The sequence below is a fragment of the Phlebotomus papatasi genome, chromosome 3 (assembly GCF_024763615.1).
Source record: "Phlebotomus papatasi isolate M1 chromosome 3, Ppap_2.1, whole genome shotgun sequence".
NCBI classification, from domain to species: Eukaryota; Metazoa; Arthropoda; class Insecta; order Diptera; family Psychodidae; genus Phlebotomus; species Phlebotomus papatasi.
In genome coordinates, this window is record NC_077224.1 from 26,295,936 (window position 1) to 26,310,611 (window position 14,676).

The 14,676-nt window shown below is 33.5% G+C and overlaps 2 protein-coding genes across 2 annotated transcripts; one reads left to right on the forward strand and one right to left on the reverse strand.

The window, feature by feature from the left end:
- Window positions 1-8,827, forward strand: LOC129807380 (uncharacterized). The gene is made up of 6 exons (XM_055856597.1): window positions 1-334; window positions 3,068-3,847; window positions 3,921-4,781; window positions 7,368-7,515; window positions 8,080-8,487; window positions 8,550-8,827. Exons 1-6 carry the CDS (start codon window positions 229-231, stop codon window positions 8,773-8,775), a joined length of 2,529 nt encoding a protein of 842 aa, XP_055712572.1. The 5' UTR covers window positions 1-228; the 3' UTR covers window positions 8,776-8,827.
- A 2,266-nt stretch (window positions 8,828-11,093) lies between these two features.
- On the reverse strand, window positions 11,094-11,906 carry LOC129805231 (zinc finger protein 57-like). Its single transcript, XM_055853005.1, has one exon. It carries the CDS (start codon window positions 11,904-11,906, stop codon window positions 11,094-11,096), a length of 813 nt encoding a protein of 270 aa, XP_055708980.1.
- Window positions 11,907-14,676: the final 2,770 nt, after the last annotated feature.

Genomic DNA, 14,676 nt, shown 5'->3' on the forward strand with positions numbered 1-14,676 from the left:
TAGTAAATGAACATCGAACTACAAACATATATTTTAAAAAAATATATATTTTATTTATTATCAAGTGGAGATTATTTATTTAATAAGAAAGTATTTTACTTTTTTCCAGTAAAATAAATGTTGATAGGTGTTATCATTAGATAGTACTTTTGCCATTATCAGTTAAGAATTTTCAGTGTGATATGAAACGTGTGAAAGAACAGATGTACATTTTTCGTGAATTTAAAAATGTGGGTGAAAAGGATTTTATTGCTGTGCATAATTAGTTTTATAAGTTTAATATTATGTAGTTCTCTTCTAATATCTGGATATGAGATACAGGAAAAACTCTATGGTAAGGTCTTATTAATTAAGTAAAACGCATATCGGAAAGGGAATTATAAGACGTAGTGACGAAAAGAATGATAGCCATATAATGAGCAATTCTACTGTGATATATATTATATTATATTTCTAAATAAAACGTGAAATTCAATATTTCTGATAATCTGACTTCTTTCGAAACAAGAGGTTAACAAATACCACAAATACAATTCACATTGTAAACCGTGAAAGTCTTGTCAACATATCCCAGCCGAATTCGTAATAAAAGCAGATGTAAACGTTGGCAATCAGTATGACTGATAAGAGTAAACAACATCGAAGAATTTACAGTGCCCGCTTTGTAATCCGGATGACTGGGAGGCAATATGACAAATGTCCGCTTCGTAATCCGTATGGATTTTTTGAATTTGTTCAACGTTTCGAAAATATAATACAAGATCTTTTTGTAGAATTAGTATAAAATTTTTAAAGAATATTAAAAAGACATAATTAGTGACTTCTATGCTATTATACTTCATTTATTAAACAAAAAGTTCACAAGATAATTCATTTTCATTGGTGAACAGACATGCATACATAACCTCAAAATTATTTTATATGTAACTGTCGAGAACTCGTCCGGATTACGCCGATCCGGATTAGAGAGCGGGCACTGTACATTCTTTGATATATCGGTAATCAGAGCCTGAAAATGAAATAGCATCGGTCGCAAAGTTAAAGACAAATAGACTGAAGACAAAGTGTAAGAAAAACAAAAAATACAAAAGATGAAGCATAAGAAAGACGAACACAGGCGAAATGTAAGAAAGACGAAAAGTACAAAGTCGAAATGAAAGAAAGACGAAATGTAAGAAAATTCGAAAATCCGGACCAAATGCAGGGTTTACGAAAAGTCCAAAGGAGAAATATGAGAAAGCCGAAAAGTACGAAGACTAGATGAAAGAAAACCGGAAAGTCCGAAAATAAAATGTAAGAAAAGCGAAAAATCCAAAGACGATACGTGGAAAAAACACAAATATAGTCCGAAGACAAAATGTAAAAAGAACGAACAGTCCAAAGACCAAAGACAAAATAGTTATAAGAAAAACCGTAAGTTCGAAGATCAAATGTGAGAAGGACAAAAGTCCGAAGCCGAAATGTTCGTTTTCCATATTTCGATTTTGAATATTTCGTCAACAATTTCAAATAATTTGTCATTTAGGGTAAGTGTGCCAAATTTTGGCATAGTTGCATGCAAGCGCCAAAATCTCAAGTTTGAAATGTAATATTTTTAATAGAAATTATTTTTTTTGTTTCTTCTTTTTAAGGAGTGTTGCTTGGAACCTTATAGTCAGTTTACCATTTTTATTTTCTTCAAAATCATTCTTAATACATTTTAAAATGAATAAATATGTAGACATAACTTTTGTGGCCTATTTCGGCCATCTTCATTCTCATAGTTTTTTGCCCTTTGGAAATTTTTCCAATGTCATTTACACATCTTCTAGTTTATTGAAGCTAATTTTTTTTGTTATTTTATTGCATTGTATAATCTCTAGAGAGTATGCAAAAACTAAAAATTTATGGAAATTCGAGGAATACAAAAGGTTGCCGGAATTGCAAACTAGCCGGAATTTGGTACACTTACCCTAAGACAAAGTATTCTTTATATATACGTTTTTTTACTAATCCTAGTTCTTGAGCTTTTCGTCTTTTTTACATTTCTTTTTCGGACTTTTCATCTTTCTTACAATTTGTCTTTAGGTTTTTTTTTTGTCTTTTTAAAATATAAAATATCCTCGAATAATAGTTATAGTCAAGTGTGATAATCCAGGCGCTTTGCTATCTGGATCGTTTATGACTAATCCACTTAAAATATTATTTTTATTTTTAATTCCGTAATATAGTCACTACAGTAACATAATATAACTATTCAAGTTTGAGAAAAAGCAAAAATAATATTTTTATCCATTAAATTAGTGAGTGCCCAGATTAGCACACTTGACTGTAATCGACTCATTTCAATCTTGTGTCAACTGAGTTCTTCACAAAACAGGGATATTTTCGTTAATGACAGCTGGTTGGTTGAAAATATTTATTGGTTTTTCCTTGTGAAAAAAAGTATTTTAAATCCAAAGGTTTAATTAAAAGTGAATTAGCGAACAGGCGACCCAGTTAGTGCATGCTGACATTATTTTATAAATTTTCTTTATTATTTTTGATAATTTTTTTTATATAATGTTTCTGAATGAAGCAGTGAATAATTCTATGGATTTAGAAGAAGTAAAAAAGAATTTCATCAGTCCAAAAACAAGCGTTTATGTAGCACTCTTCGGAAAACGATCCAGTTATCCCACCTAACTATAAAATATACCCTAAGACGAAGTATCGAAGACGAAAAATTCAAAAACGAAATAAGGGGCACGAACTTCTGTAATTCCGAAAATATCGATGATCGACATGATCGTAGTAGAAGATTACCGATCAACATTAGTTTTATTCAAAGTTTTGCTGAATAAAATCAACTGATCAACGATCAAAGTTTGAATAGACCTTAATAAAATAGTTGTATACTCATCGTCTTTAATTCTTTATACTAATATACTCGTGACAATAAGATTATCAGTCTAAAAAGAATTTATAAAATTTTGCGAAACGCGGAAAAGTAAATTGAAATAATCTTTTCGAGTGAAAAGATTTTCTGATTAGAGTTTAAATATTTTTTTTTTAGAATTTCTTACCAAATCTCCGTATCTGATTTTAGATAAACCAGAATTGGAAGAAGTCCGTGCGACAGTATCAGCAAATAAACAAAATTTCAAAAAAGGAGAGGAGGTTGTTGTAACATGCAGGTGCAATGGGTCCTCTCATATTACAGTTGACTGGGGGTATATGAATAAAAAGGGAAAAATTACTAATGGAACTAAGGTCCTTACAAGTGAATCAATCCATCGAATATCTGACACGGAAACAGAATTTGAAGCTCATTACAAAATTCTGGAGTCATCGATAATCATTTGTGAATGCCAAGGTATTAAGGACTACGCTACTTCCATAGTAAGCGTCTACGTCACTGAACTTAATGATCCTGTAGAGATCTTTGCTCCTATCGATCAGCCATTGGAACAAGAAAGCTTCGAAATGATTTGTGCTGCGGATTCGGCAAACTTTAGCGAGACAGCTTGGTACAAAGATAATGTTCTACTGGAGGCAGATAATACGAAAACTGTGTATACCAACTTATCAAACAATTCAGTGATGAGAGTTTTAAAATTCAATTGGATTACAAAGAATGACACAGGGATGTACGAGTGCCAAGCACTAGAAAAATCGCCATTCTTTAGTGATTCCGATGAAGTTAAGATGGTTAATATCCAGAGAGTAGTTAAGTATATTGACGTAGGGGAACGTCCTCCTGAAAATATCAACGAAGAAGTATTTGAAAATTTTAATACAAAAAGTGTGGAAATATTTGCAAACTCCCCAAGGTTCATTGCACAATTTGAAGAAGACATCAAAAAAATCGTTGAAAAGTCGCATTTTGGTTGGTATTTAACTTGAGCAAAAGCCCATTCTCGATACTGAAGACCTAATCCGTATGGTTTACTCTGTTACAGATATCATAATAGCGTGCATCATATTAGGAATCGTAATCGTGTGCATAACAATAGCTATAGCTTATTGTCTGAAGATTAGACAACAAAAACGCAATCAAGATAAAATTTACGAAATGCAAGTTCTAAAGAACAACGAAAGAACGCAATCGTTTGCAGAGCAAGGAACAGCAGATCCTTCATATCGGCCTCTTATCTCTCCAACACCAGATATAATTCAGATTCATCAAAATCCCTTTTCCAAAAACAAATCTGAGGAAAATACACTCCTTGCCAATTTCATATCTGCCCAGAGATCCGCTCCTATTGAACGATTCCCAGTGATACCCGAACAATCTGCTCTGGAAATGCCAAGAAGTCGAACTGGTATATATGAAACCGATCAAGACCCTACATCATCGCCTTTAATTCGGCTTAGCCAAATCCTAGATCAAGCAGTGGAAATGGGAAATCAAGAGACTACCGAAGAAGAGTACATCCCAATTCGAAAAGTCATACTACCCCGATCCCTATCGTACATCCGAAGATCAGCTGAGATTTTAAAGAAACGCGCACGAAGCTTTCATCTTCAGGGTGAAGTTCTCGATGAATTCATGGCAATTTGCCAGGAATACGAATTCCCCGCAACAAGTCTGAAATTTACCAAAAATCTAGGCGTTGGAGCATTTGGTATTGTACGACATGCATTCGCATATGGACTTGTTCCGAATGAGGAGAAAACTGAAGTTGCAGTGAAGAGTATCAAAAACAATCACAAGCACGGGAAGGATGCTCTTCTGTCCGAAATCAAGATAATGGTTCACATTGGTCAGCATCTCAATGTGGTCAATCTCATGGGAATAGTTACAGAAAACATTTCTAAAGGTATGTTCTATGAATTTAGGACCATTCTCTGACTTGGTTAAAACGAAAACTTGATTAAGAATAACCGGAGAGGAGAGATATGGGATATGCAAAAAAGTTAGGCAGAAGGTTTCCACATTCTTTCAACTTTTATCAAAACAGGGGTGGAATGATAACTTTTAGACACTATCGAATCGATAGTATCGATAGATCTATATTTGTTAGATTAAGTGAATGTCGACTTTTTATGCATTGTTGAGCCATTCATTGTAACATTCTTAAAAGAATGTAACTATTGATAAATATCTAAATCAATTACAGGAAGTCCAGCTATCGTTTAAATTTTTTAGAATCGACAGTCGATAGTGTCGAAAATAAGTTATTATGTCACCCCAGATTTTTTACTGCCCAAAATTCATTATTTTAATATTCCAGATCAAGTTTTTCTGCTGACCAATATCAACTCTCTTACAATTTTTTTTTAAAATTTCTTTGTTGATTAATAGAACTTTTAATAACTAAAACTGTTTTTTCCTGTGATTCTTTTACAGATCAAATTTGATTTTTTTTACTGATCAAAATTGATTTTCTACCGAATAAAATTAATTTTATTATCGACCAAAATTGATATTGCTGACTGAAACCGATTCTTTTAGTTTAGAGATCAAAATTGATTTCTTACATATAAAAGTAGATTTTTTATAGATCAAAATCTCTTTTTTTCTGAAAACATTGATTTTTAGAACAATCGAAATCCATTTTATGCTGACCAAAATCTGTTCTTTAATGGCTCTGGCACACCTTTTAGACCAAGAAAATTTAATAAAATCGAAATTCAGGCCCCTTTCATTCCCAAACTTTTTGCATAAGTTCGTCCCATTCTTTCGCACTCTTCTTCTTCTTCTTTTAAGCATCACATCAAAGACAATTTAGTTCGACCTAATTTTGAGAGCGAAAGGGTAAGAGAAACTTATGCGAAACGTTTGAGTATGAAAGGGATAGTGAATTTTGAATTCATGAAATTATCTTGATCTAAATCTTGATTAACGAACCACAATTTATTTCTGTCACTGATCAATACAGATTTTTTACCGAACAAAATAGATGACCAAAATTGTTTTTTTGATAATCAAAATCGATTTATTTTTTGTTGGACAAAATCGATTTTTTCACACACTCCATTTTTGAAACAACAAATGTCAATATTCTTTTCCTGACTAAAATCAATATTTTAACAGACCAAAATTGATTTATTTTGACTGATCAAAATAAACGTTTGCCGGTCAAAATTGATTATTCTGTCCACAGGTGAAATTTGAAATAAACAAAATCGATTTTTTCGTGACCAAAATTAATTTTTGAAATAATCAAAATAAGGTAAAGTGCCCTCGACAAACATTCAAATATTGACCGGTGGTCAATATTTGAATGTTTTAATGGTGAATTTCTATAAAATTTTCACTGATTCGTATTTATTTATGGAATAATTGACCTATTAATGTTAGATCATACGCCAAATATTAGTGCAAATATAAATAAATTGAATAAATAACTCTACCGGTCGAATTGAGGAACCGGTCGACTTGAGGGCACTTTGCCTCAGATATTTTATCGTATAAAATAGTTTTTTTTCTTGACCAGAATTGATTATTTCATGGCTCTGGTGCTCCTTTCAGATCCAGTGAAATTTAATTTTTCACTAGATGAAATTAGGGCGCTGAATATGTGCTGGATTGACAAAATCTTATTTTTGAAAGTTCAATAAAAAAAATAACAGCAACGACAACAGAAAGTACTTATCAAAATCGTTTTTTGTCCTAAATAAAATTAATTCTTTGACAGACCAAAATCGATTTTTATGGTTGCTCTTAGATCAAAAAAAAATTCTACAAATCAAAATTCACATCCCTATCTTTCTCAAATACTTTGCATGTGTCTATCTCACACTTTCGGACTAATCTTTTTTTTAACATCACACCAAATTCAATTTAGTGCAATTCAATTTTAAATGCTAATTAAAATTCACGTCCCTTTCTTTCTTAAAATATTTGCATAGGTCTATCCTACTCTTTTGGACACAAAATTGGATTAAACTAAATTTAATTTGGCTTGGTGTTCAAAAGAAGAAAATATGAATGAGTAGGATAGACATAGACAAAACTTTTGAGAATGAAAGGGATGTGAATTTTGACTTCATGAAATTTTCCTGACCTAAAAGGTGTGCCGGAGCCATAAAGAGGTGGAAATATATAAGCGAAACCAATGAGAATGAAACGGATATGAATTTTATTTTGGGAAATTTTCCTAATCTACAAGGTATAACCTATCAGAAATATTAATAGTAAAACTCGATTTTTTATTAAACAAATTTGATTACTTTACAGACCGAAATTGATATTTCTTGTCATGAAAATAGATTTCTACTGACCAAAATTGATTGTACTGTCCAAAATTGATTTTTGTTACTGCCAAAATTCGATTTTTTACAAATGCTTTTGCTTAATGATTAAATTACTAAATTATTGCAACTTCCAAATTCGTTTGTCCGGCATTTCAAATTTTACCCTAATTCGAGCTTTAATAGTTATTAATGCACTTTATTTTTAGGAGACTTTATGATTATGGTGGAATATTGCTCACGTGGAAACATCCGTGAATTCCTTAAAAATAACAGGCACAATTTTGTGAATGAAATCAATCCAGAAACTGGCTCTATTGATTCTGCATCTCACCATATTGTTTTAAGGGAACAAAGGTAATGTTTTCTTTTTCATCTTTAAAATTTTTGATCGATCATAAGTAAATCTACTTCTAAATTTTTTACTTCACAGAAAAAAATGTTTCGTAAAATTGTTCGTGAATGTGAATTTTTACTGGACACTTATGAAATGGTCGTAATTCGTATAACCCACTAAGAGATTCGTTAAAGTTTGTACTTTTCACAAAATGTTCATAACTTGAACACTTCACGACCGTTTTTTTGTTCTTTTACAAACATTTGTTCGTACATTTTTGATTGTTTGGCAAAAATATTACGAACGATTGACAAAATTTGCGTACACTTTTTTGGGTGTTTTCGTGTTTGTTTGTAATTTCTTTAAAATAACAAAAAAAAAATGATCAGAAAGTGATCATGTTACAAACAACGTTTGTAAAAAAAAGTGCAAACTTTTACAAACTTTTTAGTGGGCTATACGATTTCCGAGTTTTTTTCGTAAGTCTCCAGTAGGAATGCACAAAAATTTCAAACAATTTTACGAAATATTTTTTTGTGTGTAGATTAAGTTTTTATTAAATCTTTTTAATTTTAACCTTTTAGAACCCTTACAACGTCCCATCTCCTCAGTTGGTCTTTCCAAGTTGCAAGAGGAATGGATTTTCTATCATCAAAGAGAGTTATTCACGGAGATTTGGCTGCAAGAAATATTCTTCTCTGTCACGATAATTTTGTGAAAATTTGCGATTTTGGTCTTGCTCGATTTAAGCAAGAAAGCAATTACTACAGGAAGAGAACCAGTGGACTTATACCCGTGAAATGGATTGCCCTGGAATCCTTCAATGCTAACATATTTAGCACATATTCCGATGTTTGGTCCTTTGGCGTCGTTCTCTGGGAACTCTTCTCTCTTGGGGAAGAACCCTACCCAGAAACTGAATTAAGCCAAGTTTATACGAAATTGCTTGAAGGATATCGTATGCAAAAACCAAGATATGCAACTGAAGATTTGTAATTAAATTTTTCTTTGCCATTTTAATAAATTATTGACTTATTTCTTCTCAATTACTTAGGTATCAGATCATGATAAGATGCTGGATGGAAAATATAAAAGCTAGACCATCATTTGCAGAATTGGAAACTATACTCGGAAAAATGCTGAATTTGAGGATTCGGGACTACGTTGTATCTTCCAATGAACCGTATTTGATAATGAACAGAGAAGTTGAGAAGTATCAGCAGAATACAAACTATGTTGAATTGATATGCGATGCTTCCCAAAATTACCAGAATTTGTAAATTCTAGTAAGATTTATTTTTAACGTACAATATATGTATTCTTTATAATTAACCCTCTAGCAGTGTTTTCTTTAATATGCAAAAAGTAATTTTGTCTAGGGTAATTAATGGTCCACTGAACTCAAAAAAAACCTCCATTCTTCATTATATCTTTCCATTTGGGCGCCAAGTGAGAAAAGGAAAAGACCGCCTCCAGGCGGTCATATCGGTTTAAGGGGTTTAAGGCATCAAAAGACTGAAATATTTTTATTGAAAAATAGTGAACAAATAGTAAAATAAATGAATTTTAAACGTTTTTTATGGATGAATGTTGTATGATTATCTAAAAACTGATATTTTTTTGGAAAAAAACATTTATAATTTTTATAATTAGACGTTAATGAAGCTCAATGTATAGCAATAAGACTGATTTTAAACTAATAGATCGTAGGCTAGATATGAAAACGTTATCTTCTTGTATAATTTGAAGGTCCTTTGAAAAGGACAGATAATCCTAACCGGCTTATGTAGGTGAGATTCTTAATGTGAGCTAACTCGGAATGCATGCAATTTCGATTTAGAGCTGAAGTTGAGGGACGCCATTCAATTATCTTGAATCAAATTCGTTAAATTATACAAATTTTGTATTTAAACCAAAATATTAAGGATATGGATGGAGTGACAGAATAGTGATATATGGCTGAAATGTAAACCAGAATGTTCTCTATAATTTTGCCGAAGAACTTGATCTCATCGATTAATCAGAAGCCGAGATAATCGAGGTTGATTGTGTGTGAATTCTGAACTCGTTTTTTCGACCAGAGCGCCCCAAGAGTTCATTAGATGAACTTCAATGACTTCAACTATATCAAAGAATTGTTGTATTTTGTGACACTTTCCATTTAAAACCCTATTTTAAGTGTCTTAGTTGAGTAGAAGCAGTCAAATTGGCATATGAGTGGTTTCAAAGCGTTATTATGGAAAAAGTCAATTTTTTCACACTTAAACGGCAAAATCGGAGTGATAGCGTAGTCTGAACGGAAAATGATGTATGCACGAAATGTAGACACAAATGTCCTCTACAATTATGTAGAAGTAATCATCAAAGTCGGTTGAACACGTGTCGAGATAATTGAGGTTATGTGATATTGAAATTGGTTTTTCGACTGTGGAGCCCCTGGTGTTGATCCCACGAAGTTCAAATGTTTTAGAAAGTTGTAGCATTTGGTGAGATCTTTCGTTTAAGCCCTCACTCATCAAAATCGGTCAAATAGAACCAGGGATATGAACTTTGACTCCTCATATCTCCGGTTCTATTATAACCACAGCGAGCCCACGCCACTTTTTGGAAACGTCAACCCAGACTACAACACTCTAAAATTCGATTAACTTGCACAACGCCGTTTTTGAGAAAAATGAGTTTGAATTTTGATGAATTTTGACGCTATCCCAGCGCCACCTGTGGTGACTTTTTGAACTTTCATATGAATCATCGAGACGAAACCAAAAACCCTAAATTTAGCTCAAAATGTTAATTAGAACCGGAGATAGAGGTCGATCAATATTCGAACTTTGACACCTTATAGCTCTGGTCAAGGGTTATGGATTTTTCGTACAGAAAGGAGCACTCTGACCTTCCCATTACTCCAATATTAATGCATTTTAAGATTTTCAGACATTGCGTACCATTACTCTCCATGTTTTTTCATTCAATTGACATTTCGAAAAGCACCCAAAAACCCCCAAAGTGAAGCTTTTTATTTTCAGCACCGGCGCTGATGTCGCCTAATTCCCGTAATTTTACTAGACCTCACGAATTTAGAAGATCAGTCTGATCCTCCAAATTATGGAAATTATGGGCTGATCCGTGAGTGTATCGACACCAGATTGGTATCGATACACTCACGGATTCCTCATTTTTCGGGCTGATCCCTAAGCCGATCCCTGTGTCTATTTTGGGCTTTAGGGCATAAAGGAGTCCCCCTGTATCAGCTGATCGCATATTGCGATCAGCTGATACAGCATACCGTTCTTTCATACCGTTTCAATATTCAAACTTTAAGTCGTTGTATCGCCATCTTGTTTTCAATAAGCGTCTTTTCACTTCTCAAAACAATTCTTCATTTTTTTCACATTTTGGATAGAATACAAAAAAAAATACTCATAAAAATTAACACTTCAATTTCTTTATTAATAAGTTGATTAAGAATTATAACACAATCTCTTCAGGAATGAATATTTTCTACAGTTCTATTGCATTAAATTTTCTATTTATTATTACAATGTGATTGTGGATCAACCTTGGCCCTTGTGACGCTTCTGACAGTAATTATTGCACTTTATAAATTTTCTAATTCACTCTTAAAATTCTCCACAGTCTCTGATTCTGGTGGCTCTATCTTAATTTCAATGTCTTGCTGGAGTTCGCTTGGTTGAATCTTTTGCACAGAAGTTGGTTTATTGACATTAATATCGTGATCACGGAGATGCTCAAAGAAGTCATTTGGAGTACTACTGCAAGTCTTGCAGATTGGACAGATGTAGCTACTTGCCATGCAGAAGCGACTCCTATGCCGTCTCAAGCTCGTCTTGCTATGAAATTTTCTTGAGCAAATAGAACATTGAACATTTTCAGCATTATATTCCGTGTGAGTTGAAAGATGCTTCAGAAATATATTGGCATTCACATATTTTTTCGAACAATGAGGACACTCAAACTTGTCATTCTTCTCCTTGGATTCCACTTCTGTCTTCAACATTGCCTCAGTTTTGATAATGAAATCTTTCGCTTCAAACTTCTTCATGGATTTCTCATTAGAAATTTCAGTTTTGAATGTTTTCTTAGGAAATTCAAGTTTTGTTCTTTTGGAAGAATGAAATTTCCTCATGTGAGACTCAATCTGGAATTTGTAGCTAAATTCTTTGCTGCACAGAGGACAATTGTAGTTCTCCTTGTGTGTCTTCATATGCCTTTCAAAGTGCCCATCTGAGATGAAGGACATTGCACAGAGTTTGCAGTTTGGAAGTGCTTTGGACACTGTGTGCTCAGTCCTCACGTGATTGGTCAGTGTAACCGTTTTTGTGAAGGTCTGGGCACAGATGCTGCAAGTCAGCGGATCAGCCTTGCACTCCATGAGCAAATGAGTCCTCATTGTCTTTTCATAAATGAAAACCCTACCGCAACCATGACACGGATAGAACTTTTTCAATTCAACAGGTTGTTTAGAATCCGCTTTTGCGCTGAAAATAAATATTTTAGGAATCTTATTAGTCTAATTTCTAAATTAAGACCTAGGTACCGAGGTCCAAGGGATAAATACATGAGTTTTTAATGATATCTTTGCCTGGGTGCATCAAATCCGAAAAGGAAAACCGATCCTTGAACAATTCTTCGGTCTTAGTTCAGCTTCTTAGTTTAGCTTCTTGTAGGGGAGCTTCTTCATGTAAGTCAATTTTCAAGGCGTGCAATTTCGATTTAGATCTGATGTTATGATATTTAATACAAGAACAGCGCACAATAATATTTGTTCATTCATTTTTTAAACTCTTGTTCCTAAAGCGGTCGCGGTCCATACGTTTCGATTCTTCTTCACTACCGAGGAGATGATTTCAAGGCTTTCCTAGGCTAGATTGTGAATTTGCTTAATCCAGTTTTGTCTAGGCCTGTCCCGAGGTTGACGCTCTTTTATTATGGATTGCAAAGCGTTTCAAGAGAATCACTTATACACTGCTGTAATCTCTCTCAAAACGAGGAAACAGCTCATCAACGGAGGAACGGCATTATTCCTCATCCGTTCTTTGTGAACTATTAGGACCGAAACTTCTAAGACAGTCGCGTAAATCAACGCCTTGACCGCCAGAGATTTTTTCAGAATCACCCTCAAATATAATTAGTCCGTAAAGTTCAGCGGTAAAGGATCAGTTCTGGGAAGTCTAAGGGAAAAACTGGGGCAGTAGTAAACATGTGATAGAATCCACTATTCAGACTACTAAGGTTTACTATACAGAAAAAAATATTTCGTAAAAGCGTTCGTAAACGTTTTTGAAATCCTACTGCACACTTATGAAATGCTCGTCAAGATATCATTTTACGATTTTTTAGTGGGCTATAGAATGTACGAGCATTTCGTAAGTAACTAAATATTCTTGAGGATCAGCCTGAGTCTATTTGAAAGGATCTGCTCCCTACTGAGATTCAACATGAACAAAAATTGCTGCCTCCACCCAGAATCGAACTGGAGACCTCTCGTTAACCAGACGAGTGCTCTACCAACTGAGCTAGAGGCCACATGCTTTGCATGACTTTCTACACGACCTTTAGCCAATTGCATTATGCACTTCAATCGCTTACTCTCGGGGTTGCGAGATTTGGAAACGATGTGGTGCGTACAATTGAGCCGGCAGCTCATGGTGTCCATGAATTTTGGCTAAAGGTCGTGTAGCAAGTCAAGCAGAGCATGTGGCCTCTAATAGCTCAGTTGGTAGAGCACTCGTCTAGTTAACGAGAGGTATCCAGTTCGATTCTGAGTGGAGGCAGGAATTTTTCCTATCTCCACTGAAAAAAAAACTGAATGATTTGAGTGTCATTTGATCTGATTGACGATTTCTCTGTACATAAATACAAATAACATTGAACTAAAGTTCGTAAAAATTCTCAAGTAGTTTCATTCAATTTTCCATTGATGCTGCTTTCCTTACAAACCTTTTGATTAAAATTCATCATAAATCCATTTCCTCATTAATTTTGTATTCAACTTAGGGGAGACTGGGGCAAAAATAGTCACAAAATGGATATTTAATTTTTTTACAAGCTACTCGAGCGCCTCAGAAATTTCTATTTAGCGCAGTTTTCAAGGAAATTTACCGTCCTACAACTTTGTAAAAGTCATTTTCCTCTATTTTGTAAGGAAACACGTTTATCGAGTCGTTTTATAAAAGGTAATTTTGTGACCATTCTCAAAAATGCTGGGGCAAATAGTATCAAGTATGGGATATTATCATATTTTGAATCGCTTTGTTACGGGATTCCGTAAATTAAAAAAAATACCTGGAGGACATATTTCCATAGAAAATTTATTCATCTACATCTTTGTAAAACACGGTTTTCTTTATCTGAACGAGAAAAGCGTTTTTCAAGCTATTTTAGAAAAAAACACAAAAGACTGCAAATCGTTTGACCAATGAAAACAACAAACGGCGAGACATGGCAATGACGTTTCTTTTCGCCGTGAGACATCAGAAATTGCTTCGGTTCTTGTTATTTTTCGCTCCATACCTTTTGTTACTTTTTACCCCACCCAAGTGGTCATTTTTAATAAAAGTGTTTCTGGAGAAAAGAATCTTTGTAAAATTCAAAATTAGATAGCGAATTCGTATTCAAAGAATTCAAAATATTTCGGAAATATTCACCAGTGCATCAATTTTGGAAAATAAGTAGGTATTAATTAATATCTTCTGCAAGCAAAATATTTCAAAAATAGGGCTAAAAATTTCGATATTTTTTATTTTCTAAATTCCTTGTTTGATTTCTAAAAAACTTACGACATTGAAGAAGGTCTATGGAGGCTATCTATAAAAAAAGATTTGAGCCGCTATCTTTTTTATCTTGGAAGATATTGAATTTTGAATTTTCCTATTTGTGACTTTTTTGCCCCAGTCTCCCCAATTTTTTAAAAACGAAATCATTTCCACATGAATTCCTTAAAACGTTTTTTAAATGGGATTTTAAATATTATCTTGACGAAGGGTAGCTGAACTGGTGCTCAATACAGAATGAGAGCCACAATTTAGGACTTTTTACATTTACCCATATACTTCATGCGAGCAATACATATGTGCCATGAATTAAATCGTATTGTGTGCTCTCATGAAAAGTAGTTTTGAGCTTCAGAAACTTCCACTAGAACTGTTTAAGTAGATCCC